The 26,424-nt window shown below is 37.4% G+C and overlaps 1 protein-coding gene across 5 annotated transcripts in view; it reads left to right on the forward strand.

Moving 5' to 3' along the window:
• The window catches only part of ADGRG6 (adhesion G protein-coupled receptor G6), a 116,763-nt gene extending 92,624 nt beyond the window's left edge, over positions 1 to 24,139 (forward strand). For 3 of the 5 annotated variants that reach the window (XM_049800938.1, XM_049800935.1, XM_049800936.1), the window contains 9 exons: positions 420 to 465; positions 2,253 to 2,359; positions 5,155 to 5,282; positions 6,567 to 6,835; positions 8,393 to 8,507; positions 9,602 to 9,885; positions 13,837 to 13,938; positions 16,293 to 16,445; positions 21,072 to 24,138. In XM_049800938.1, coding sequence (XP_049656895.1) covers positions 420 to 465; positions 2,253 to 2,359; positions 5,155 to 5,282; positions 6,567 to 6,835; positions 8,393 to 8,507; positions 9,602 to 9,885; positions 13,837 to 13,938; positions 16,293 to 16,445; positions 21,072 to 21,250 — 1,383 coding nt within the window. In that variant the 3' untranslated portion in view covers positions 21,251 to 24,138. Of the gene's footprint in view, positions 1 to 419; positions 466 to 2,252; positions 2,360 to 5,154; positions 5,283 to 6,566; positions 6,836 to 8,392; positions 8,508 to 9,601; positions 9,886 to 13,836; positions 13,939 to 16,292; positions 16,446 to 18,696; positions 18,744 to 21,071 lie in introns of all 5 variants that reach the window. The other 2 variants (XM_049800939.1, XM_049800934.1) reach the window with 2 other exon arrangements.
• The last annotated feature ends 2,285 nt before the right edge of the window (positions 24,140 to 26,424 follow it).

Genomic DNA, 26,424 nt, shown 5'->3' on the forward strand with positions numbered 1-26,424 from the left:
TCAGACAAAACAACCTCCACTTAGGTTCAGCAGGCTTTTGCACATTTTCAAGGCCAGTTACATAGAGGATTCACTGAGAAGTCCTAAGGAAGTGAACATTAAAAAGTATTTAGACTCTGTAAAGACATCATACTCATGGATAACTTTAGTGAGACAATAAAACTTCATTATTCAGAGGATGTGGAAAAGGAACAGTGCAGAGGAACAGTGCTCTAGATTTTATAATCTGGGTAGATCTGTCTTTCCAGCAGAACAAGTTCTAATTTGACAGTAAACAAAATTTCAACAATCCAAATGTTATTTATTCTTCTGCTCATTAAATGAAAAGATATGTAGGAAAGCATCTGTTATAAATGCATATGTTGATGAGATTTATGTCTGAAGAGTCATACAAAGTCTACTTTTGCATGTGTTCTTAGGAAGATCCTAAGCCTACCTGTGTCTTCTGGGATATGAACAAAAATGGTAAGTTTAAAAATACTGTAAATTTTTTTTTTTTTTTTTTGGGGGGGGTGGGAATAAAGTTTTAAAATCAGTCACAGTCTTGGCCATTTTGCTGCTTAATCAATCCTTGCAGAATTAGATGAAGTTTTTAGACTGTATAGTTTCTTCTGGTTAGTACAGTTGCTTGTAACAGCAGATGTTAAATATTCTTTTAAAAAGTTTTTTATGTAAATTTTTTTAACATTTTAAATTCCTAAATTAAGTTTCTCTACTTTTCTGTATCCAATAGCAGTTTTTCACTGATCTGTCTGTATGTGCAAATTAAATAGTGATGCTACTCAGACACATTAATGGTTCTTAGCCATACTTTTAATTGGTCATTTTTAAAATGTTGGGTTATTCGATTGCGAGATTGTGCCTGTTACAAACCTTAAGCTGGTTTTTCCTCCATGGAAGGTTAGGAACTACATTACACAAACTTCAACCACCTTGTAAATGGATGACAGTCAGCATGATGAGGTCCCATATGGAGACACACATTAACGAGGCAGCATTTTAGCCCATTCTTCATTGCTACTGCCTAACCCATGTGTGATGTTACACTCAGGCTCTTCATCCTTTGCACAAAGTCATTCTCTGGGATGACTTTCCAGATCCTTCTATTTTAGAGATCACTACTGAGATGTTACTCTTCCTTACGATGAAACAGATAGAGGGAAGAAGTAACTGTCCTTAGCAGTAGGATTTCGGGTGGAGGTGTTCAGTACAAAGTCTTGCAAGAAATGAAGTTTACCATCCAAAGTTGTACTTGAAAGGAGGAAACTCAGACAGAGTAACTGAGGAGAATTCATAAGGATAAAAATAAGCAACAACAACAACCAAAAAAAAATCCACTTAGGAAGATAAACTTGAAAAGCACATTAAAGGAGAAACACACAGGGAGGAAATTATTCTCAGTGGCTGCTGCTTGAGTGGGGGAGAGTTTTAAGTGGTTTTGGAATATCTTGACAGTCTTTTGAGAGATTCTGTCTTGACTTTGAGGTAAAGTTATAGGGCCAGTCAGATAATTTGCTGGATTTTGCCTGGAGTTGTGCAAAAATGTCTTTAAGGGTTCAGAGAATGTGAACTATTTGACGAAATTAGTTGGTATTTTAGCAGAGAAAAATGAGAGAAGTAAAGAGAAATACAAATTCTAGTCTTTAACATTTAATTTTTAAAAATAAAATCTTTCTACTTATTTTTCAGAATGGCCTTTTCAGGTGGGTCGAGAAGGGGGTAGTTTACTTCCTCTTGTTTCTTAAGGCCGCAAAGGATCATCAGGATTACCCCCTCTGACCTTCTGCATTACACGTGGCAGAGAGGAAGGGCGGGACCCTCTGCTCCTGGGCCATAAATGCTTTCATGTGCCTGGGGATATATGAGTAGAAGGGAGGCAGGTGCAGACATCACATCAGTGTGGTAAAAGGGAGTTCTAAAACCATCTTGTTGTTGGGTAAAACTAAGGTGTGTCTTAATGCGTGATCCACATAGTATGTCTTATTCAACCCTCATTAACCAAAAAGCTCCCTACCTTTATTATATATCTCCATCTATTGCTTCTGCTCAGTAGTCCACCACTCATCTGGTGCCATTCTCTGCAGAAACCAGGAAATCTGACGCTTGCTTCTCTCCTGATTGTTTTTAATGTTCACTCATTCAGTTTGAGAAAGCACTTCTGCATTTGCACCAGATGAAGTGAGAAGTCTGTTAAAAGAGAGGGTGACATGAGTTTGTTGGAAAGTACAGTTTCTCCTGTTTCATTTCCACAGGTGGCAATGGTGGCTGGAACCCTGCAGGCTGCCAAGTGCACACAGAGTCCAATGAAAATGAGACAGTTTGCTTATGCAACCACCTCACGCACTTTGGGGTCCTAATGGTAGGCAAACTCACTGTTCACTAAGTTATCTTTCCTAGGAACTCAATGCAGTCTTCATCTTGGATTAAGACAACTCTCATTTTTGCTACTTGGGTTATTCCTTTTGCACATGATTTTTAATAATGATACATCATTTTGCCCCTTATTGTCATAAAGTTATCTTTTCATAACAAAATAGCTAGTCATAAGGATTCTGGACTGAGATAATGAATAAAGTTAGTAATAAAAGTTGTTGTTGTTGTTGTTGTTGTTGTTATTATTGTTATTATTAAGTTCTTTACAAGTGGCTAAATATTGTAAAATAAAAAGTAAAATGTGCCCATAAGAGTATTCCAAATTTTGAAAATACTGTGCCACAGAAGACCTGGGGTTGAGACTTCTGATCGATACCAAAATACAAATAGCGTGTTATAACATCCAACTTCAAAGCTGAGACATGGCTGGGCAAAAAAGAAAGTCAGGGACTGTAAAACCAAGGCCCAGCACTACAACTTCCATAGTGAAACAGAAAAAATTGATCTTAATGAGTCCTAAGGTGCAGGGGGTCTCTGTCATTTCCCTTAACAATATAATCTGACAAAAATGACCTGCAGCTGAAACAGGAAGGTGTAACAAGAGGGAAATTAATGAGAAACAAGCCTAGGTAGATTTTAAATTTCAAGATCTGGAAAGTGGGAAGTTGTTTGCAGAAAAAAAAAAGTAGGATAAAATGTTGAGGTACTGTTTTCAGAACAACAAAAAAGAGACACTCATATCGTCAGGGAAAGAAGAATGCCCTACAGTCAGTAAAACTGCTAATGAGGATGAAAAGTCAAGGAAACTCAATAATTCCCTTTCATCAGGATGAATCCCAAGATTCAAGAGGCTAAATTGTCCCTTGCAAATTTACGTTGCAAATAAAAAAGTTTTATATTTATTTAATGTCAAAAAAGTATAAAGAAATATCTACTTTCATGAAATGTGTAAGTCTGTATTTGCTGTGTTCTTATAAATGGCTTTAACCAGCTTTGGGGGGCCTTGCAGTACAGGCCTTCTCTTGGAAAAGGTCTGCCACAGAGGGCTGGTGCAAAACGTGTAACTTGGACTCTATCAGAGCCTTAAGGCTGGGTGGCTGAGATGGGTAGAGCCCATCAGGGAGATGAAAGTTGGAACCATGTAGAGCACTTCCGCCCCAGTAGCGTAATTTGTCTAGCATTCGGGTGCCTCCAGCAATTTGCATGTGTGAAGTGTTTTTGAGAGAAAATAATTCCAACATGAAAAAGATGGAACACTGCTATCTTTTCTTAATATTTGGTGATTTTTTTATACTCGGTAATGGGCTGAAACATTTCTTTCCATCTGAAATTAACATTCTTTGGCCTGCAAAACATACCTGCAGAAAAGATGTTTGCTCCTGATCACAGCAATGCTCCTAGACGAAGTCTTTGGGTTTTGATTTAACTTGTTGCAATGACACAACCACACAGGGAACTGCATGCACTGACTTTTTCAGCTTTGGCCTTCCAGACCCTTCTTAATAGAGCTGCTGTCTTCACGTCATGCTCAAATGTAGATATGAAAAAGCCATAAGCTCTTTGTCTTTTTTGCAAGCTAAATTGTGGTCTTGTTTCTCTTTTCATCCTCGAAGGGAGAAAAAAAGGGCTTTCTTTAGGATATATTCAATGAGTCCCTTCTCTTCTCCAAATGCATTTGTGGCAGTAGGAAATAAGGCAGAAGTTCTTTGAATTTGGGCTGTGTTCCAATAGATTTTTACACAGTTTTGACCCTTCCAATTGCTTTTCCATTGTAATAATCTTTTCTGACTTTTATTTAGGCATTAAATTGTTTTCAAACACTCTCCTTATCTGTATAAACTGTTATATAAGGTTGGAACAGGGTGTAAAAAGCTGCTCCTTCCTTTTCCTATGAAGAATGGCAAGTTTTGCAGCCTTTTATTAATTTCTTTTTGCTAGATAGTTTTGCTAGGGACAACAGTGACATTGACTGTAGAATGGACACCATTATGTGTCAGTATTTGCTCACATTTACTCCACAGTGATATAGATCCAAACATTCTCATTTTTTCTTGTCCTTAAAAAAGGAAATAACACTGGCATGCATTCTCAGACGGTACTATGTGGCAATTACAGTTGGACAGAAAACTGGAAAAAAAATCCTCAGAATGTTCCTGCTTCATTTCCAATTTTATTTTTTTTTATGTTGTCTTTGTCACTATTTTTCTGACCAATTCTATTTATAACTGTAGTTTGCATGTCAAAACAGACCATAAAACCAAAAAGCAGTATCTTGCCCTTGGTTTCACCCGTAGATGATTAGCTACCTTGACTCTTATGAAGTTTTAATAATGAGAAGTGATGTCAGAAGCTCCCCAGAATGTTGCACATTTCAGTATGAATACTTTTAAATTACATTTTCCTAAATCTTACATCTTCTTAAAGTTAGTTGTCTATAACCAACAGAACTAAAAAAGTTTGAAAAGGGGAGATATTTCCAGAGAAGGACAATTTGAAGTCCTGGTACTGAATTTTAAGGATCAGTATCAGGCTCTGCCTATCTGTTGATCTCAGCAGTTTTAATACTTAAAGTACAATGTTTTGAAGAACTATGGGAAGGAAGTCAGAGGTGTAACAACTACAGACTAAGTATACTCAGTAAACATGAACCCTAATGTCAGGGTTATAGTGGTATTGCTAAAGTGCTTTTGAGTTTTACTTGACTAATTACCAAGAAAGAATGTTGTGCTCATGGAAAAGGTGTTTGCTATAACTGATGCCTCTTCCTCCTCTCTCCCGTAGGACCTTCAGAGAACCGTTACACAAATAGACCCACAGAATACCAAGGTCCTCACCTTTATCTCTTACATAGGCTGTGGGATATCTGCTATATTTTCAGCTGCAACTCTTCTGACATATATTGCATTTGAGTAAGTATTAGTTCTGTGAAAAACATCACAAAGGACGTACCTGTATGTGATGAATAAAATAAATTAGTTACATCGTTAGTGTGGTTTATTTGTCTAGGAAGGGCAATCTATGTTTAAAAAAAAAACAAAAACAAACAAACTGCAAAATCATGGTCACAATGTTGTAAGTGAAAATTTTTTTCAAGGGGATCTAAGTTCAGACTCTTTCCTCCTGTTTCCAATGTGTTGTGCTGCTCAGGTCTGGGAATAAGGCTAATGTGCCTCAGAATTTTCTCTTTTGGGAGTACAGTATCCTCTAGATTCTCAACAGATATGTATTATTTTAAAGTCCCCAACCAGGTTTTTTGTAAAAACAAAACAAAATTTGCCTGTGTGAGCAAATTTCCAACTAGAACAATTACATTCTGGAGCCCTTCAGAAAGAAGTGGGAAGAGAATTAAAATGAAAATAAATTGTGAAGTGTTACAACAATTTCAAAAGCAGTCCTACTGAAATGTGAAAGTGACTCAACAGAATGCAAAAGTTCTGAAGTGATACAGTTCTGTGAACAGTGAAAAGAGAAAATGAAGTCATTTAAACACAAAGGAACCATTCTGCCTGTAACAGGACAGGACAGAGTAGCTGCTAAAGAAGGATAGTTTGCTGGCAGGGGGAGGGTTTGAGTTCTAAATATCTCCAATGATTGCATTCCTACTGCATTACCTACAGTATACTGTTCTGGTCCAAGATGGCAGAAATAGTTGGCTTGCCCCTCAGTTCATATATTTCAATGTGTATCAGTTAAGAAAAAATATTGACTTCATCTTCAGTCTTCCTATGCTATTAAAAAAAAACCAAACAAACAGAAAATAACACTCACTGGACAATATATTCCAAAAATTAAGCAAAGATTTACATATAAAACGGTCAGAGATAAGCTTCTGCTCAGCTGTATTTTGAAAGTTTTCTTTTCATTTTCTTCAGGTTTTGTTTGAAGTACAAAACCACATTGTATTATATTTAATTTGAAATGTTTTTAATAATAAATCAGTTGCTAAAATATTGTGGCAATTAATTAGCTCATTAAGGACCCAAAGAAGTGGTAGCTTTCCTACACTACATACAGCAGAAGTCTTCAGTGATGTCACAGAGAGGTACACATCACTATGCCTTACTGCCATAAAAGCTTACAGCTAGGAGATCCCTGTGCTTTTATTTACTTTGTAGACTGGTAAACCCAGCTGCTCTAAGTGGCTTGGCTGATTGAAGCCAATTAATCATATGTACCTGTATTTCTCTCATTAGGAAGCTGCGAAGAGATTATCCATCCAAAATCCTGATGAATTTGAGCACAGCCCTGCTCTTTCTTAACCTCATCTTCTTGCTTGACGGTTGGATTGCATCATTTGACATAGGTGGCCTCTGCATAGCTGTAGCTGCACTTTTGCACTTTTTTCTTCTAGCCACCTTTACATGGATGGGACTAGAAGCTGTTCATATGTACATTGCTCTAGTGAAAGTGTTCAACACATATATACGGCGATACATACTGAAGTTTTGCATCATTGGCTGGGGTGAGTTCAGTAGATGCAATATTTACATAGCATGTATGTTGAAATGATGCCATATGAAAGCTCTTTATCATAAATGCAGAGCAGAATCAAAATCTGCATAGCATTTCCTTCCCCCCACCCTGTGGCGGTACCAGCATGCAGCCAGCCCTCTCTGTCGCTGAGTTCCCCTGTATAATTCTGTGCAAATACACCATAACTAGCACTCTCTGCCCAGAGCAGCTTACAGCCGGAGGAGGAGCGGAGAGACCAAATAAACTGGTCTTAATTTCCAGAGAGGCCAGAATGGGAGAGGGGAACTGTCACATGAAAGATGGAGAACCATGGCACACGATGAATTCAGAAACTCTTGAAGTTACTACAAAGCCTATGGGGATCTTTGCATTGACTTTCACAAAGGTTTAAATCCAGCTTAAAGTTTCTTGCCAACAAGTACAAAGCCTATGGTGGAATTAGAAACAACCAAAATTTCCTGAGCTTCAGCACAGTGTTTAAACCACAGAGAGATCCTGCCTGCCCGAAGCAGTATACACAGCAGGACTGAAATGGAAAATGTAATACTGAAAAATAACTGCAAGGCTCAGGCAGCAAGGCTTTTATTCTTTGTTTTTTTCTATATCAGGAATCTGTGCCTTCTGTTTGAATGCACATATTGTGTTTGAAATAATACAACACAATACAAAACCATTAACCTCATGGCTAGAGCACTGACCTCAGTCCAGCTGATAATTGATGTCTTTCCATTGGCAACTAGCATCCTCTTTGGCAACCTCAGCAGAGGACAAGGGCTGAGTGGTTGGAAAAGCAAATTAACCTCTTCCCCTTTGAATCTGTTTTGTCATAGCAAGGATAAGACAAGTAAATAAGGCATGTCAGGAAACATACATTTCTTTTGTGGGAACTGTACCTCTATGCACAGAGTTCTCTTCTGCATAGTTGTCTATTTGCCCAAAATATTCCCTTTATCTTATTATTAAAAAATGCACAATTTGCTTCATTTTGAAGGGGACACGTTTAAGTAAAGGATATATAATGCTGTAGAAAAAGAGAAGACATCTACTGTTGAGAGAAGCAGTGGAGAAATTACAGGTTCAAGTTCATGTTCCCCAGTTCCCCAGCCTAATCCAGTGACATTAGCACCTCCGAAAAAATATCCCTCAAAAAAATCTGAATACCATCCCTCCATTAGATCTCATTTTTTTAATAGTTTGTTAATCTTCTCACTATATAGTGAGAGTCTGTGTGCAATTGCAAATTTAACTTTGGGTAATTAAGGGTGATTATTTTACTTTAGTTTCCAGATCGCATACTAAAATAACATTTTCTACCTTACGGAACATTATGAGGTTCATTCATTAATGCCCATTAAGTGCTTTGCAAGTTTCATACATTTGTACTGTTTGAAAAATTGTATCCTTCTCTGTGCAGTCTTCTCACACAGAACTCAGGATACTTTGTACTAAAGCAATAGGGATAGAGACATAAATAATTCAGCTTTGCATGGTGATTTTGAAGGTTTAGGAGATTTGAAAGCAAGCTGCAAGTTTTCTTGTGTTACAGGTTTGCCAGCGCTGGTGATAGCAATTGTTTTAGCAAGTGCTAATACAAATGCAAGTCATGTTTATGGCAAAGAGTTATACGGCAAAGATGCTACTGGGCAAGGAGGAGATGACTTGTGAGTATTTCTTCTAATCTCTTACACTTTAGCATTTACAGTCTGAAAAAAAAAATAATTAACATTGGTCAGATTGCTTTGGAGAAGTCAGAGGTGCATTAAACAAGCAAAGTGGGCAAAATTGTTTTCTAAATTATTTGAATCTGAGGTGTGAAGAAGGCTGTAAGAAAAATTGGAGGGAAATCTGCATTACCCAATGCCAGGTACAGCCACTCCTCTGGCAAAAGAATAATTCATAAGTTTTGTCAAGAAAATAAAATAAAAGTACCTGGGTTTGTTTATCTTAAATGATAGCTACATCTTCTGGATAAGAGCAAAGAAAAAAGTTGTATAAAAATAGTCTCCTTTGCAAATAAACCAGCCTTTTGTCAATGTAGTTCATTAGCTTACTATGTTCTTCTCTTGATGTCCAGATACTAATCTCCAATTGCCAAAATTTTTATATGACTGTTACCTTGTTTTCTGTTCCTTGCCTGGCAAAGCTTCATCATGATAAATGAAAATGTCGTTTGGTATTTTTATTACCATTATCATTTTAGTATCATGCTAAGCATTCTGGCCATTTGCTGCTAGAGGAAAAAGATAGACCTCTCACATGGCTGACTGTCAAATGGCTACCTCAAAGGACTACCTGTCCTGTTTCTTCTGCAGAGATATATATACGAGTTCTCCTTTAGCTCAAGTGGCAGAAACTTGAAATTTTGACGCTGAAGATCCAAGTTTGCTCATTCTATTACTAAAGCCTGACACAGATGAAAGTGGTGAAGCTACTCATGCTGAGTCTAAACTTTCCCTGATGGGGTTGCAGTTCCCACAAGTTGTATCTGAGGTCAGATTTCCTTTTAAATTAGTGTTAACTAAAATGTGGTACAAGCCTCAGATTTCTGACATGATAATCCTATAGGCCATAGTCACTTAAGATGTCACTGGGCTTCATCCTATTTACAAACAGAAAATGGACAAAGGTTTCATTTTAAAGTATAGCTCTGCATCAATGGCATCAGACATAGACTGATTTTCCTTGTCGTCATGTAAATAATTGGAGGATAGTTTGCCTTATCTAAAAATGATCATATTTTCATATTTTTTTACAGCTGCTGGATCAAGAATGAAGTCGTCTTTTATGTGACTTGTGTCGGCTACTTTGGAATCATGTTTCTGATGAATGTTGCCATGTTTATTGTGGTGATGGTGCAGATATGTGGGAGGAATGGGAAAAGAACTAATCGGAGCCTGAAGGAAGAGATCCTGAGGAACCTCCGTAGCGTTGTCAGCCTGACCTTCCTCCTGGGCATGACATGGGGCTTTGCCTTTTTTGCCTGGGGTCCTTTAACTCTTCCTTTCCTGTACCTCTTCTCAATTTTCAATTCATTGCAAGGTAAGCTGAATTTCTGTTCTATGAACAAATAATATTTGAGCTGTTGCTGTTCTGGGACATATTATGTCCAGTTATTTGACTACGGAGCTCAGATCTAAGCTCTCTAGGTTTTTCCTTGATACTAAACCATCATTGATTTCCCCTTATGTGGAATAATGGTACCAACTACATATGGGTTGAATATCTTAGGTAAATTAGTTAATGTTTCAAGGTCTTTTCCATAAAATTCACTGTATTATAAATAGTGCTATTCCTAGCTAACAGTCTGCAGTGATCTCTGTTGAGATAGATGATGTATGACCTTCAGCATTTCCTTTCACTAATTATAACAAATATAGAAAACCTCTTTCCTTAATTTATTCCTTTAAAGAATCTGTAAAGCTCATAACTATTTTGTTAAGGCATGAGAAGCTCATGAAACAAAATTCAGTCCTGTTTCAGTGTGGAGAGATAGCACAGAGGTATGGGATATTCTTTGGTCCTTTAAGGAAAATTCAGTGACTGTTATAGTCAACTTATTTTTGTTTCCTTTACTGACATTTTAAATATTTTACTTTTCCAATGTACTTTATCCTTCTGAAAAAAATGCTGTAAATTGTAATCAAATAGTTATATATTACAGAATTATATAGCTGACATTTAAAATCATTTCAGCTCAGAGCTGAAATTTTCATATGTACCAAATGACATAAGAATCACCACCTCTGCTTGCCCTACCCACTAATAAAGAAAAACTAAAAACATAACAAGAAGAAAAAAACAAGAAGGTCATTGGAAGGGCATGTGTTATACCACACACATATTGATGTAGATAATAAGTTTGCCTGGGAAAAAAACCAACAACAAAACAAAACAAAACAAAACAAACAAAAAAACCCCAAACCAACCAAACCCAAGAATGTCATTGGAGGAGCATGTGTTGTGCCACACAAATATTGAAATAAAAAATAAATTTTCCCAGGATCAGCAAAATATCTTCCCTTTATGGAAAAAGTACTTAATGTTACACTGTGTGGATTTTATCTGTTACAGTTGAGATGTATTTACTGTGCTAAAAGATTTATTGAGCTTTCGCGGAAAGAGAATAATGTTGTGGGTTTTGGTTTGGTTCAGTTTCAACCTAAAATGCTAGGCAAAATGGCAAAAGTTGTTTGGATGTGGATTTCTTACTAAAGACTTTTTTTCCAAAGGACAGATTCTGATACTCCCCTAGCAGCATAGTGAAGTATTTGCTGCAATGTCCATGTTAGAAATTCAGAAGGACCTAGAGAGGTTAAAAGTATGGGAAGAACAGGAAAAAAGATTAAAACTCTGAAAAGCATGCCAAGGATCAAGTTGAACAAGTTCTCTGTAAACAGAATTTCCAGTGCAATCAATTAAGCTTGTATTTGCAGAGTGCACACAAAGTTGACCACCACTGCTTAAGTCTCTGTGGGGTAATAGCACTGTTCAATGGAAAATGGACATTTGGAAGACAGTTAAGTCAGAAGATGAAACTGAAAAACCTGAGAAATAAATGCAAAAAGAAGAGTGATGAGCTCTTCATGGCTCATGGTAGCAATGATGACACAGTATATGCTCAGGCATGTCATACCAAGCACAGGAAGATAACAATCCCGTGCCTGAAAATGCTTATTGCTGCATCAGAAAGAGCTAGGCAAAGCTAAAGAAACGAGGAACAGGATGTTTAAAATCACATATAGCTGGTGCGGTGCACATGTAGCAGTAAGGGGATGGAATGGAGCAAACTAAAAACTAGGATTTGTATCAGGAAGTATTTCCTAGCAGCAGAAAGCAGTTCAGTATGGCAAGTCTTCCATCAGTATTAGCATGAGCGTAACTATTGAGATTTCAGTAAATATGTTTATTCTCTCTTTCAAGGTTTTGAAAACTGCACAAGTATTTTAAGCTATACCAGCAGCCTCCATCGACAGTTTTCAGGGCACTGGCAGTGAAAAAGTAAATTGCAGCAACTACTGGTATTACTGTACTTTGCTATTTCATCTACATAGGAAATGATTTTTCTTTCTTTGACACTCAGAGTAAAAAATCTGGGAACATCTCTTTTTTGGCTGCTCATTTTATATATATGCCTGGGCAAGCCAAACACTTTCAAGTCAGAGCCAAGCTAGAACCAAGCCTAGGGTCTGATTTGGCTCTGGGAAACAAAACCAAAGCTGTATTACTAAAGCACATTGTAAACTTAATGAATAATGAAATACAGAGAAAAAAATTTTGGAGACCAAGCCCAGACAGCGCAAAGGCAAAGTACTTAATGCAGTACATTTGTTTTGTATTACTATAGACATATGCATTTTCTTTTTTAACCATTCAGAATGTTCCAAACATTAACCACAATTTAATTAAGCATCAATCTAGTAAGTCTGTAGCTGTGCAGAAGTCCTACGAGGTACTTTGGGACACAAACAACTGCATATCTCTAAGCCTGTAAGAGCTGCTAGTGATTGCATTGGAATTACTCTGTGTTTAAAACAAATCACACAGAAATGTTTTACTGAACCCAAACACAGTAACCATAATGCAACAGAGCTTGCATATGGGATGCATTAAGGTATGTTTGCCTTTCTTAAATTGTGCTTTTCCTTTTTTTTTCCCCATAAGGTCTTGAAAAATTTTGCAAAAAATGTGTTTCACGACACAACCTTTACCTAAAGTAAACTGATCTCAGTGGTCTTAGTGCGGCCTGATGGCTATAAGCAAATACATGTCCAGTTCAATGATATGTGTTCGTGCAAAATTAGACCTCAGGACTTTGGAAGAGAGAGGATAATTTTATGCTCCAGAGCATTTTTTTCCAAGCTGTACCCTGCCATTTTGTTCTACCAGCTGAAACATAGTATGCATTAATATATGGAACTATTCAATGATCATAAAGGAACGGGTTTAGAGGATGGCACTTACCCATGTTTGCCCATATTATGTAGCATTTATTCATGTTTAAGATATAATCATGAGGGATTTGGCAGTAACATTTTGCCATCAGGTGTTCAGCCTCAGGTTGGCTGTTTCCCAGAGAATAAGAGTAAAACAAGAACAGGCCAAGCCAGAGAACGATGGAAGATTCCACAGCCAGTGCCTGCTTGGGAAGAGCCAGGAGCATATGAGATTTCCAACTTCTATATTTAGCTCCAAAGTATCTCTGTAGAATGATGAAATCATACCATAGGACCAGTTAAGACCTTCTTTACCACATGGTAGTTGCTTATCTTCTGTCTTGAAAACAAAGATTATACAATTGCATGAGAAAAATGAACTCTGCAAAAACATTCTTAAAACACATTTATTGCAATTGCATGCACAAAGCAGGTAATTTTCTTCAGAAGTAAGTAGCTGGACACCTAATTAGTACTTGTGAACATATTCTTACCATTTTCATAATCATTTCAAGTACATGCATGTGATGCACATAAATCCAAGTGTGTTTTTAAGGGCACTCTTTAGTGCCAGTTACAAGACTTCTGGTTTTAAAAGAATGTAGCCCACAATTCTGTAGATATGGAACAGGAGGAGATAAAAGATCTTCTTGCTAATGTAATAGTATCTGTATTTACTTTGCAATCTGGCTCTTGTAGTCTTGTTGGGTGCAAAATATTTATTTGGTTCAAACACAGAACCTTTTAAGTATTTTCCTTCAAGCCAAAAAGCATAATAAAAAGACCCACACTGAGCTGGATCTAAATCAACAGTGTCAATAAAAGGGGTCCTATTCTCTCTGTTCTGATATCCCAGACACTTATATAGCAGCTAGAGGATGAGAAAGCTTTAATTAATTTCCATAGCTCTTAAATGAGGCATAGATGACAGTAAGAAATTTTTAAGATTATTTTCCTTTGCTTGTACTTCATAGTCTTTTGTTAGCAGATTTTAGTTAATCTGTTTGTCTATCTATAAATACATGCTTCACTTGCTGTTTATTTGCTTTTGTCGCAGGTTTATTTATATTTGTATTCCATTGCGCTATGAAAGAAAACGTGCAGAAACAATGGAGGAGACATCTCTGTTGTGGCAGATTCCGACTGGCAGACAATTCAGGTAAAAACAATTCACAGCTCCCCTCCTTAGATGCTGCAGTAGTCCACAAAAGCCCAGGTGAACAGCTTGCTGGGTTATTTTTAATACAATGTAAGCCAGAGATGTGGAAAAATAGATTAATCATAGACTGTCACTTCACTTCAGTACTAGCAATTGCCAAGGGACTTCTCAGATATCACTTCATAAAAATTTTCAAGTCTTCTCTTTCAGTTTTCCACTGAAGACAGCTGGTAAATTTTGTGGTGCTATGAGAATGGTTTTGGAAGGCCCTTTGGACCCTGAAAAAAAAAATAAATAAAATATTAAGATCCAGGATTCAAACTCTGTCATTCAAAAGACAATCTTATTCCTTTTCTCCTACATTACAGTATGTTGACTGAATTGTGTGGACTGTTAAGTTGACGTAGGAGCAATTCTTAATAGGCAGATAGAAATACTCTGAGGTCTTTTGCCTTTATCTTTGGCTTTTCAAACTGTTCTGTCCTTCACCATACAATTCAGGGAGACCATTAGAGACTCAAAAACATAGCAAATTCCTTTAGCAGAAGCCTGATTAGGTTCCAGAACTGAAGTTCATCTTTATCTGTGACTCTCGGAGAGAAAGGAGAGCAGTTGGTTTGGACACTTTGAAGTGCAACACTTGGGACACTGTGTTTATAGTCTCCGGCACCTTTGGCCATCTCAGATGGCATTGGACTCCCCTTTTTAGGCAACTGGATCTTGGCTTGCTTTATGAGGTAATGACTGTGGACCATATAATTCTTGCCCATATGGTTCTTGCTCAATGACCAGGGTTGAAATCTACAGCTGATGTAAGGTGGCATAAGCTCATTGCCTAATAAGGTAAGCCAGCCTATCCCAGATAATAACAGTGTTCCAAATACTCTTGTGTCTTTTCTCTCTTGGCATCCAGGGTTTGTTTCAAGGTTTTAGGTAACTGCTTTGCCATCAAAACTTTTGTTTCTTATTGCTCTGTTTTGTTTAGAGAATGCATTCTCATTGTACACTGTAAAATATTTATGCTTTCACTTTGTAGTAGGACAACCTGATTCATGATTTCAAAGAGTTAATACAAGTTAGGAAAAGCGTATTCATTCAGATCAGGCATCCAGATTGTTTCGTATGTTCAGTTTCCATGGGGTTCATGCTGTAACTCCTGAACTGGAAAACACAGATGGATCAAATTATTTCCAGATTTTTATGCTGCTGTTGGGCAGCTTGTGGGTATGATAGAAATAAAAACCTGAAGGATTTGAGTACGTCAGTGGTGTAGTTAATGTGCTATCATTACACCTAGCATTAACCAGTCCATCACCACCCGCTGGTTTTATTCTCCATGAACCTGACACAGTTTGCAGGCAGAACAGTGAAATATAAGCCAAATGTGAACTTGCATACCTATCCAATTAAGTGTACTTTAGGGCATGTTATAATAAAGCAAAGACACAAGCAAGCCAAAGCCTTGCAACACTGCCATAGAAAGGTCAGAGAAATAGTAACCTATAAGCTATAGTAATGATTTAGGACAAAATCCTTGTCTTGATCTAAATCAAGACCAAAGTGGCCCATGTGTCTTTGGTTTGGACTTCTCTTCCATTTTGTGAATCCCATTGCAGTACACTGAATAACGGCAACAAGACTAACATGTGAAACCACCTGTACCTACCAGCAAGTATATTTTATAAAAGTAGTTAGATACAGTTATTCTACTGGTATTGGGACACTTGTGATGAGTTTTTCACTATTAGTTATTTAATTTAATTTTGGAAGTTGTTCCAGTATAAGAGCCTATGGTGTTAATGGTTCAGACAAAACTCTTCAAATGTGAACTACTCAATAACCATTATTATTCATTGTTATTAATAGTGCACCAATATGTTAAACCCTGTAACAGCAAGTGCAAATCCACTAGTATGTAGTATCTACCTCAGCAGATCAAGCCCTCAAATGATAAGACCTCTATAAATGCTCCTATCCCTCCCTTTCCTAACCATCCCCTTTGGATTTCTCTCTTGAGGTGATGAAACTTTGGCATCCTCATACTGCTACAGATCTTCACTGCTCTCCTGCATCCTGGAAAGCCAAATCTTATGGTTCTGCCATCCAGCCAAATGACTGTTAGAGTGTTAGAACCACCAATTTTAACTACTGTGGTAAACAGCAAAGTAAATCAAGTTGGAATAATTCTTGTGTTTCTTAAGAACCAAAGAGGCTACCTGACAGGAAAATGATAGGCTGTTTGTTATAAGCAAGACTAAGAAACGCATCTTATACTTGAAATGTTCATAATTGAATAAATTAGGCATTTAGTACCTATGGTAATTATTTATGTAAAACTTTTTAATCATTTTTAGATTGGAGCAAAACAGCAACCAATATTATAAAGAAGAGTTCTGATAATCTTGGGAAATCCTTATCCTCTAGTTCCATCGGCTCCAATTCAACCTACTTAACATCCAAATCAAAATCAACAACGAATACATATTGTAAACGAAACAGCCATACAGGTGAGTTCTTGCACTGTAACACAGTGCCTCTGTAAATATGTAGTTTCATGTTAAAGGTACAGTAGGGATTTCTACCCAAAGGTTAATGTGAAAAGAAATCACCAATTTATATAGTTTTAGTGTTTTATAATATATTTTACTGTTTAATAGGAATCTTAACCTAATATACAATACAACCAATATATAGTTCTGATCTCAGTATATTCCCATAGTAAACAAAGTAGGCATGACAAAAGCAAATCTTGCTTTTTCTATAACACTTTCACCTTTTTGGCTGTAAGAAGGTGAGTCTTATTACCCCATTGTAAACGTAGGGTAGCCAAAGCACACAGAGATGACATTCATCACTCAAGGTAACATGAAAGCTAGCAGCACAGCTGCAAATAGGAATCAAGTCTTCTGAATCCAAGTCCACAGCTGATTCACTCGGTCAAATTGCTTCCATTTAACACATTTATGGGTAAAGTCACAAATGGAGGCTACTTGGAAATGGATGCTGTGTTCCCAGAGTATGCATTGTCTTTCCTTTCTACAAATAGCATGCCATATCTACTGCTTTTTTATTTAGATGTCAGTCATGTATGTAATAAAAGGCATCATCTGTATTCCACTCATGCCATAAAAATGTGGTCATTTTAAGAACACTTTAAAGGAGCACAAAAAGAGAGGAGATGGAATGATTTGCAAGCCTGTTGCTTAGGTCTGATATAATATTTCAGAAAATCACTTAAATAGCTCAGATTTTTTTGTTACTGGGTTTTTGTGAACTCATGCTTTTGTACTGTATAAAGTCACATAACATTATCACAGAATCCTCTTCTAAACCATAGAGAAAATAAAGTCTGCAAGCATATTTAACCCAAAGATATATTTTCTATCTTTAAAATATTTGTTAGAAGCACTGTTTTGGATATGAAATAGATTATTTTAGTGGAAGGAAAGTTCCATTGTTTCTTAAGAATAAATTATTTTCAGAAGCCTCACGGTCTCATTTATGATGGTACAGTCTTCTTTCTTGATATGTGGCATAGTTCCCAGGATATATCTTCCTATTTTTATTGATGACCATTAACTGGTTCAGTTAGGCACACAATTTCTGTCTAGAAATCCCCTTTTTTAAGAATTACGTTGTTATTTTCTCACTAACCAATATTCAGTGCATCCATTAGCATGACGGGTTGCGCATCAGGGTATTTTAAGAGTGTAAATCTTTTTTGGTTATTGAGAATGTACATGAAGTACATTTGCTTCGAATACAGTAAAAATGAGTGGTATCTTAGAAATTCCCCGGTGCAGCTGAGCTTGCTCTCAGGACGGCCGTTCACAGTCACGCTGGGAGCACCCAGCTGGCACCTGCCTCACCAGGGTGCCCGTCCCTGCTGCCATCTCAGGTTTGATGCGCCAGGCACCCAGCTGCCCTGCGCAAGCTGTCTTCAGCGTGCTTCCTTATGAAGGGACACTTTTGTCAGCAGTCTTCCACGAACAGCGTCTATAGTATCCACCAGTCACAGTGCTCCTATTAATTTAATAGTAGAGGAGGAGAGAATTGTGCCCTTTCTGCAGCAGAGTATTCTCCATTCTGTAGACAGAGAATTCCCATTTGTACTCAGGGCAGATCAACCTCTACCCCCTTGGTATTGGGATTAATGCTAAAAATATGCTTAAACGTTTTGTTAGGCTCAGGGCTTTTTGTCAGTCTGACAATTAAAGAGACTTAGTGCTGGAGTTTTTGCAATGCGCTCTTGAAGCAAAACAATAAAACAGTTCCAGATAAGAAGATATTAGTTAAAAGAAACTTGCAGTTAAGAACATGCTCGTGTACTTTCTTCAAAAGTAGTGAGCTTAATCCCATGCATAAATTATTTCCTAAAAGGGATTGCAGTTGGTAATGTAATCATAACTTGTAATGTGATGGCTTATTGGACATTAAGGGAATACCACATTTGTCTCCATATTTTTTAAATTTTTATACATTTTGCTTTGACCTCTGAAAATACACATTTATTGTGACACTCCAAAGAAATTTTTGCTAATATTAGGTTTTTAAATACTGACACATCTTCTCACATGTTAAAATAATAGAAAATAACATTAAGATTCTGATTTTTAATACAGCTAAACTTCTCGGTTTGATGTCTTAGCTAAATTGCAAGCAAATAATGTAATAGCAACATGTCTTGGCAACTCTTGTTAATATGGTTATAACATGCTCCCTGGAACTGACACAAGCATTCATGTGTTTGTGGTATAGATAATGTCTTCTAAGGCCCTTTCCTCATCAGTGGTGGAGCATTACAGGTAAAGTGAGAATTGCTTTTGCTGAATGCATGGTTTGAACAGGGTGGAGGGATGCCACTTGCATGATGTCCTCCTTGACACAAAGGACTTTGCTAATCAGAAACGCTGCTTGTTTCTCACTATTACATCTTGCATCATTGGTGCTGAATCAAAGGATAAGTGTGCTTCAAACTCTGGGTGTCTGCACTTTGCATGGGGCATGAAGCATTTGGAAGATACCATTTTAGAAAACAGACCATGTCCTGACATTAATGCCTGTGTACAGTAGTCTGGGGAAAGGACATTAAGTTGAAACACCTATACACAAAGCATACATTAAAAAGCAAAACCAATCTGATTGACTCCTAGAATTATTTTTAGTATTTTTAAAAGTTGTTACAAGAATTTTACGATGCTGCATTTCTGGCCACTATGGAATTAGTATTCTACCTATTGTTTTTTCATATCCAGTCACACCCAGAATAACTCTGAATGACAAACTATATATGCCTGAAAGACATGCTAGGAACTGCTGGTTGACTGCAGAATGCACCAACTGGGACACGAATATTGGGTGGACCCTACCGGGTAGACAAAAGTAGTCACTTTGACATCTTGTGGCCCTGCTACTTACAAGTCTGAAACAAACGTGTTGTAGATAATACTTAAATCCTGTATATAACACCTCTATGAATTAGAAGTTAAGATTATTTCTGCAGAGAATTTGGTGGTACAACTCCCATTTACTTCAGTGATACAGGATTTTAACCCTGTACTTAGGTGTGAAGCCCACTGAGCTAAAAAACAGAGGGGCCCACTAGTTTCAACAGCAGTACATAATTACTGTGCATGCAAATTTCATGAGGAAATAGCTGGTATTTAACAATGTAATGATGACTTGTGAAAAAAAGTATACATATCTGCAAGGAATTTCAAAAACTTTCCCTAGAGACTGAGAATTAAATTTTCATCTTTTCAGTAAGATGTTCAATATGTAGAAAAACTTCAAAATGTAGTACTACTGGCTAGTAAATGCATACATTTGAAAGGCACACAGTACTCAGCAGTTTGCTGTTGGACATGGAGTTATTTGCTGCAATTCATGGATGTTCTTGCGTGCTTTGAAAAAATCATCCTGATATGCCTGAACATGCCTGTTTCTTTTTTCATGAGTGAAACTGTTTTGATTTCTCACTCTGCAATCCATTTTTCCTTTGCAATACTTCATACTCTGTTATGGCTTGATATCATGACTTCTGCAGGGGCGGGTTACTTTTCTGTTTGGTTTTGGTTAATTTATTTCTATAAGAAAAAAGTTTTGTATGAAATCATAGTTAAATTAATATGCTAAATTCTTAAATGATCCTTTACCAAGGAATTTTTGAAGGTGATTTCACCAAGGTCTTGTAAACAGCCATCAAAAATGTCACTTGTAGAAAACATATTGCTCCACAGGATACTCCATCTTACTGTCGGCATGCGATGGTCCAAACCTTGACTGGGTTAAAAGAATTAATTCCAGATTTATTCACTACAGTGGACGAGATAAGAAAACTCATTAGGACTATACTTGAGAAAATGAGATACAGGCTCTCTTCTTCTCATTGCTCACTACATGAGCTCTACCTGCTGACAGTTCTCCGAACAGCAGTACTGTTAGCTGAAGGAGACTTTCCCAGCCCGGCTGGCAATTGCCTGGCTCCTTTTTCTGTTCAGCTCCACCCTTGGCTTATAGCACATGAACTCTGAAGGGTTGCCACTTTTCTGCATCTTTTCCTCCCCACAGTTGTTTAGTCTGTACCCTCCACGTTATGGAAAAAACAAAGTGATGTTAGGCAAGCACAAAGTGGTTTAGGGTGCAAATCATCTCCTGCCACATTCTGTGCAGAGTGATTATTTCTGTGCACAGCTTAAAACCTCCAACGTTGAAATAATTAAATACATTTATTGTCATTTTCCACTACTTTATTATGTGGAGTTGTTATTTACCAGATGTTATGGAGGTCATCCCTATTCCAGTGTTATCAAAATCTTTTTAGTTTGTAAGATTCAAAGTATCAACAGTAAATTAGTATGTTAAAAGGTCATAGGGTTCAGTTACACTGTAGGCAAAAGAATAGGGGGATAATTTCAGGAGAGACCTGAGAGGTCTGCCCACAAAACTAGGCATCTCAAAAGAATTTAGAAGCAATAGCGCCAAGCCAAAAAGTTATTTGCTGGCTTTTAGGGCAGTAATTTCATTCAGCAGTAGCGGCAATTGAAGGCATATCTATACAGGAGTGACACACCGCTTAAACTATGAGTTTGCTTAAGAAGCCCTAACTACTTGTTGCTTTTTCCTCTTCCTAGATAATGTTTTTCTTGACAAGCCATCTTCAAAATTTGCCCAAGAGGATGGAGAACTGACATCAATCATCCCTGTCCACCAGGTTATTGACAAGGTCAAGGGATACTGCAATCCTCACTCCGATAACTTCTATAAAAACATTATCATGTCTGACACATTTAGTCACAGCACAAAGTTCTAACTGGGCTTCGGAATTTTTTAAACCAAAGGAAGACAAAAAGTCTGCCTGGAATTGAGAGTACTGGATGTCGTAGAATGTGACCTGTTTAGGGTTTGGGTTTTTTTCCCTGTTTATAATGTTCTCCTGTTAACAGCTGCCACTCAAGGACCAATTTCTCTACCTTTTTACTGTTGTGGAAGAAGACAATTTTCTACTATGGTATTGAGCTGTTTCTAAATGTGTGCCAGCCAACATGATGCTTGGACAGCTAATTGTAATCCTGTGTAAATCTTTTTTAAGACTGAAGGACCACAAGCCTAACTCTAAATTATATGGTTCAAACAGAAGCAAGCCTTGACTCCTTGAGAAAATAGCAGACGTGTCACACAGTACAGGCAAGCTCTTATTGAACAGTCTACTTATGGTCTTTTTCTTGTGAAAAATATGGATTTTCCCTATGACACTTGTTAGATTCTTGCTTCTTGACTGTCTAGTGCTGTCTGTTCTTTATTAGTAAGTGAATAAAACCCTAACACCCACATTAAAGGGTTATTTTAAACCATTTTTTACTAAATAGATCTAATCACGCAAATCTTGCTTACCAGAACAGTATGTGCTGTAAACTCAGGCTATTTTGTATCCATGTACATAGAAACACACTTATTACATAGATGTGCTGGCTGAGAAGGGCGTGCACGTTGCTAGTAATGCTTGCAAATTTTAAGTCCATTGATACATATGGAAACAGACAGTCATACCTATCATTTGCGTCTGTGCAAAACAAGTACACAGGTAAACCCAAAGCTTACACAAAGTCACGTTTCAACATTTATTGATTGGTATGTATGAAATGCAGCATCTCCCATCGCAATTCTATGTTTACTGTTCTTTTCCACTAAACAAAATAGAAGACATTCAACTATATATAAACATATAAATATATACCTAGATCTCTCTCCACACATATTTTTATAATAATGCACACAGTAAATATGACAGAGGAAACCACAATGTGTACCACAGACAATCTAAGAACAATGAACGGTGCTAAAACTCAAGTTTAAGTATTTAAATACAAGATGAATACTTTGTAAACCCATGGGTTCATTTGTCAGTCTCTGTACTTCAGAAATACTGTATGTATAGACACCTCCATCAGATGGCATTGCAGCATTAGAATAACCTGGAATACGTTTACCAATAGTAAATAAATAACATCTTTCTGGGGACATAACATATCAGTATCAGTATCCCTCTCCTGCCCTGCTCTTGGTTGACTTGATTGAGGTTGTTGGAGGCACAGAGTTTAAACAGTGTTCAGGCAACATTAAGGCTTTTTGCATTGCTATACTGTGTGCATAATGACACAGAGCTGTGTGTGTGCAGAGAACAGACAAGAGCATAAAATACTTACTTGTTTCAATCTCTATAAATGTGTGACACGTAAGCATGTGGCCATGATGCCAAAAGCGCATCTCTTCATGATGCATGTTTCGCCCAATGACAGGTTTTATAACAATTGTAACTGCACATGTCACTGAAGGCATGGGCCAAAACATCAAAGGTATTTTCAAATACTGTTTTCAGAGGAGAATGTCTCCTAATGGAAATTTTCATTTTAAAAAGGCGCTTTTTTTTTTAACCAAAATATTTTTAGCCAAATATTTTATTAATTGTATTCAGAAGGTGACCAGAAAGTTATGCTGAGATTTTTCAGTTGCCAAGCAGGTGGATGTTCAGTGATTAGGGATGTGGATTTGTGCCTTTCTTTGCTCTCTGCACACTTTTGTGTGCAGAGGTCATTTAATGCTGTGACCGCACAAATGGCGTTTTTCCCCTGGCTGCAAACACCTGGTGGGAGGAGGATGTCCTGACGGTATTCCGTCCAGAAACACTGCTGTCGCTACATGGACCTTGATGAAACCTCAGTCTCATAACTGCAAATACTTACATGGTGGTATGAATGAAAGTCAACCCAGTTCACTTAAAATGTAATTATGAACAGGAATGAGTGTTATCAGATATCTTTAATAAGGGAAATAATTTAGGGAGAGATTATGTACAAGCATTTGCTGAACTTACATTTTATCATCCCACTTGTTTAACTACTGTAGATAATAGTGTCACATAGCAGCTTACTGTGAGATTTCTACCTGATTAAGGTGTTCAGAAGTGAAGACAAGGAAAAACAAACATTCCTGAAAAAATGAGGAATCAATAAAACAAAATAGGTTAGTAAAATATAAATAAAAAGCAAACACAGTATCCTGACTGAAGCTGAGCTGTATCCTATCAGTTTAAAGTACAGCTACCTATATTTTTGCTGAATTAAGATTTTTTCTCTTTTTTTACTACCATGTAGTAATCTTAAACTGTCTGTGTCAGTTAGATGCTCTTGAATGCTCTCAATTCTACAATGTAAAGCTTCTATTTTGTAGTTGACATGCTGTAACCTCCCTTGTATATATTTATTTATTTGTGAGGTTAAATATGTCAAATCTATTTAGCTCTACAATGTCTGTTCTTGTTACTTTAAAATTAAGCTTCTATTTCATCATAGAAGAAGGAAAGAATAATTTCTTATATATGTTTTTTCCAAATGCCTTGTGAAACAATTTACTGTAGTTCTATCTTTTACAAGTGTAAGGAAACATGTCAGTGTAATTTGTAATACTAGTCAGTGGAATATAGTGTAACAGTTTTAAAGATGGACTAAAGTGGAAAGAAACATTTTCAAGTAAACATTCTTGATGTTAGTGTTCCAAATAATTAAAGTCTTTTAATAGTGAATCGTTGGGTTTTTTGTTTTGGGGTTGTTTTTTTTCTTTTTTAGTGTTTAATGGGAAAAATTACTCAGTGGAATCCTGGAAAATAATCTTGTGTTTATTAAGTATGTGAGACAGGTACATGCCTAGCCAAAATGTTGGAAATAAATGTGCAAGACTAACTCCCTCTCATCAGAGTAACACAGTTTGCAGAATATGTTTTTCCCTTTTGTGATTTACTCAATGCCACATCCAGTGAATGATCTGAAAGTTATGCAAGTTCATTTATTTATGGTAGCAGTCATGTCATAGAAATGAAAGGAAAATCAAGGCAATGGACAATATGCTGGGATGATCTTCTAGAAGTAATACAAATGAATAATCTAAAACTCATGAGTTATTTCTATTTGTATGTTTCTTTTCAGCTGAATGTCATCCCTCGTTATCAGTAACTTGATTCAACTTGTAATCATACTTTGACTGATCACTGTTGAAATATTTTAGTCAGCCAATCACTTGATTAATACACACCAATGTATAAATATTAAATGTAACACAATAATGGCCTACCTTTAAATGTTTACCTTTAAAGAACACGGAAACCTACTGAAATATGTCAGACCTGCTCCCCTGTATTTAAGTCTTGTCACAGAAAATGCACAGAATGTGAAGATTCAGCAGTAATGTTTTTTAGGAAGCAATCAAAAAAGCCCCGTGTGATAAGCGGCATTTATTAATGAGGATGCTGTGTGTGCCTGTGGATGGTCTTTCCATGTGGACAGTGAATACTACCCTTGAGCTTTATGCCTTGAACAGTGTGGGAGGACCCTCTGAGGGAAGGAGCACATTTTTTTTTTTCCAAGTAGGATCTTGGCAGATGCCAAACTTGGAAGGAGTGATTTGCAGCATTTGGGGGTGGATTTATTTTTCTCTTCGTTTCATCACTTTTTAAATATCAAGAACAATTTTATTTTAATCGTCTACTGTTAACAGCTTCCTACTGTAACCCATTGAGTTACATAAAATGCCACTTCATTTTATTACTTTTGAAAGGCTGATCTATAATCAGACACATCTCTGTAACCACAGGGACAGCTAACGAGTTACAGGGCAGCAGTGTGTCATTCATGGAGCCATTATAAAAAGCTGTTATGCATTCACTATATATAAAGACAGAAACCCATATATGGGTCAGCAAATTAGGAAAAGGGCTTAGAAGTTAACGTCAGGGAAAACAACCATGCAAACCAGTCTCTGGAGCAGCCGTTTCATGCTCAGTGCTCCAGCTGCTGCTACACTAAGAAGGCTTTCCCCTTCACCCTCTGCTTAGCCTGTCTTTGGTTACTCAGGCCATTTAATTTTCAGATCTCCTGGCCCCATCATGGCACTCCCATCCTCAGGACAATAATTTGCTGCAGTGCTAGGGAAAGGGAAAGGCAAAAAGAAAGAAGAGAAAGAGAAGCTGAAAGGGAAAGAAGGGGAAAGAGAAAGGGAAAGGGAAAGGGGAACGGGAAGGGAAAGGGAAAGGGAAAGGGAAAGGGAAAGGGAAAGGGAAAGGGTCGTTGTCAAGGCCTGCTCTGCATCTTCTTACATTTGCCACATGATTTCTTGCCCCTTCCCCAGGATATGTCACCCTGACCAGTGATGGAGTCAGGCCATTGGAGTAAGTAAGACACACCACCATGGCTATTTGTGCACCTGTCAATTAAAACTAATATTTTTATCCCTCCAGCTTTAAGCCCTGGTTCTTCAAGGCAGCAACTCCAGTATTTCCATGCTTGGAGACTAACCCAGTATTAATATCTCTATAGTTCAACAAGAACCTAATGCCCCTCATGATGAGAAATCAGTCTGATAAGATTCAAACACCACACCAGAAATAGCTAAATAAATCTCACAGAAACCTTTTCTGGAAAGATAGCCCTTCCTCAGCTATGTCTGCTTGCTCAAAGCCAGTGCTGCTATTGGTCTTAGATTAAGCCCGGATTTAGTACTCATGAGGAGTGATGATGTCCATATGGATTGTATAGCCACAGCTGCCTGACAGCACTTTGAATGACATGGTTTTCCTCGAGATGTGTTGAACGACCTACCCTACAAAATAAATGCCAGCTTGAATCTTTAGCATGTACTAGATAGACTAAACTGGGCACTTTCTATCCAGACTATTCTAGTAAGAGTTCTTAAAAAACATAGCTTCAGATAGAAAAGAGTTCTCAAAAATCCAACTGCATTCTGTATGTGAACTGTACGAGAAAGAGTGAATGCTGATAACTCTGGTCTGGTGTTTCCTTCCACTGCCAGGTTTTTCCCACCCTGGGAGCCCACTAAAGCAAGGGAAGAAGAGGGCTGTGGTAAAGGAGTGCAACCTGCTCTGCCTGCCGGGAGGAGGGCTCCTGCTGTCCCTGTCGTGCTGCACTTCACAGCGCT

This window comes from Accipiter gentilis, chromosome 5, assembly GCF_929443795.1.
Source record: "Accipiter gentilis chromosome 5, bAccGen1.1, whole genome shotgun sequence".
Classification (NCBI taxonomy): domain Eukaryota; kingdom Metazoa; phylum Chordata; class Aves; order Accipitriformes; family Accipitridae; genus Astur; species Astur gentilis.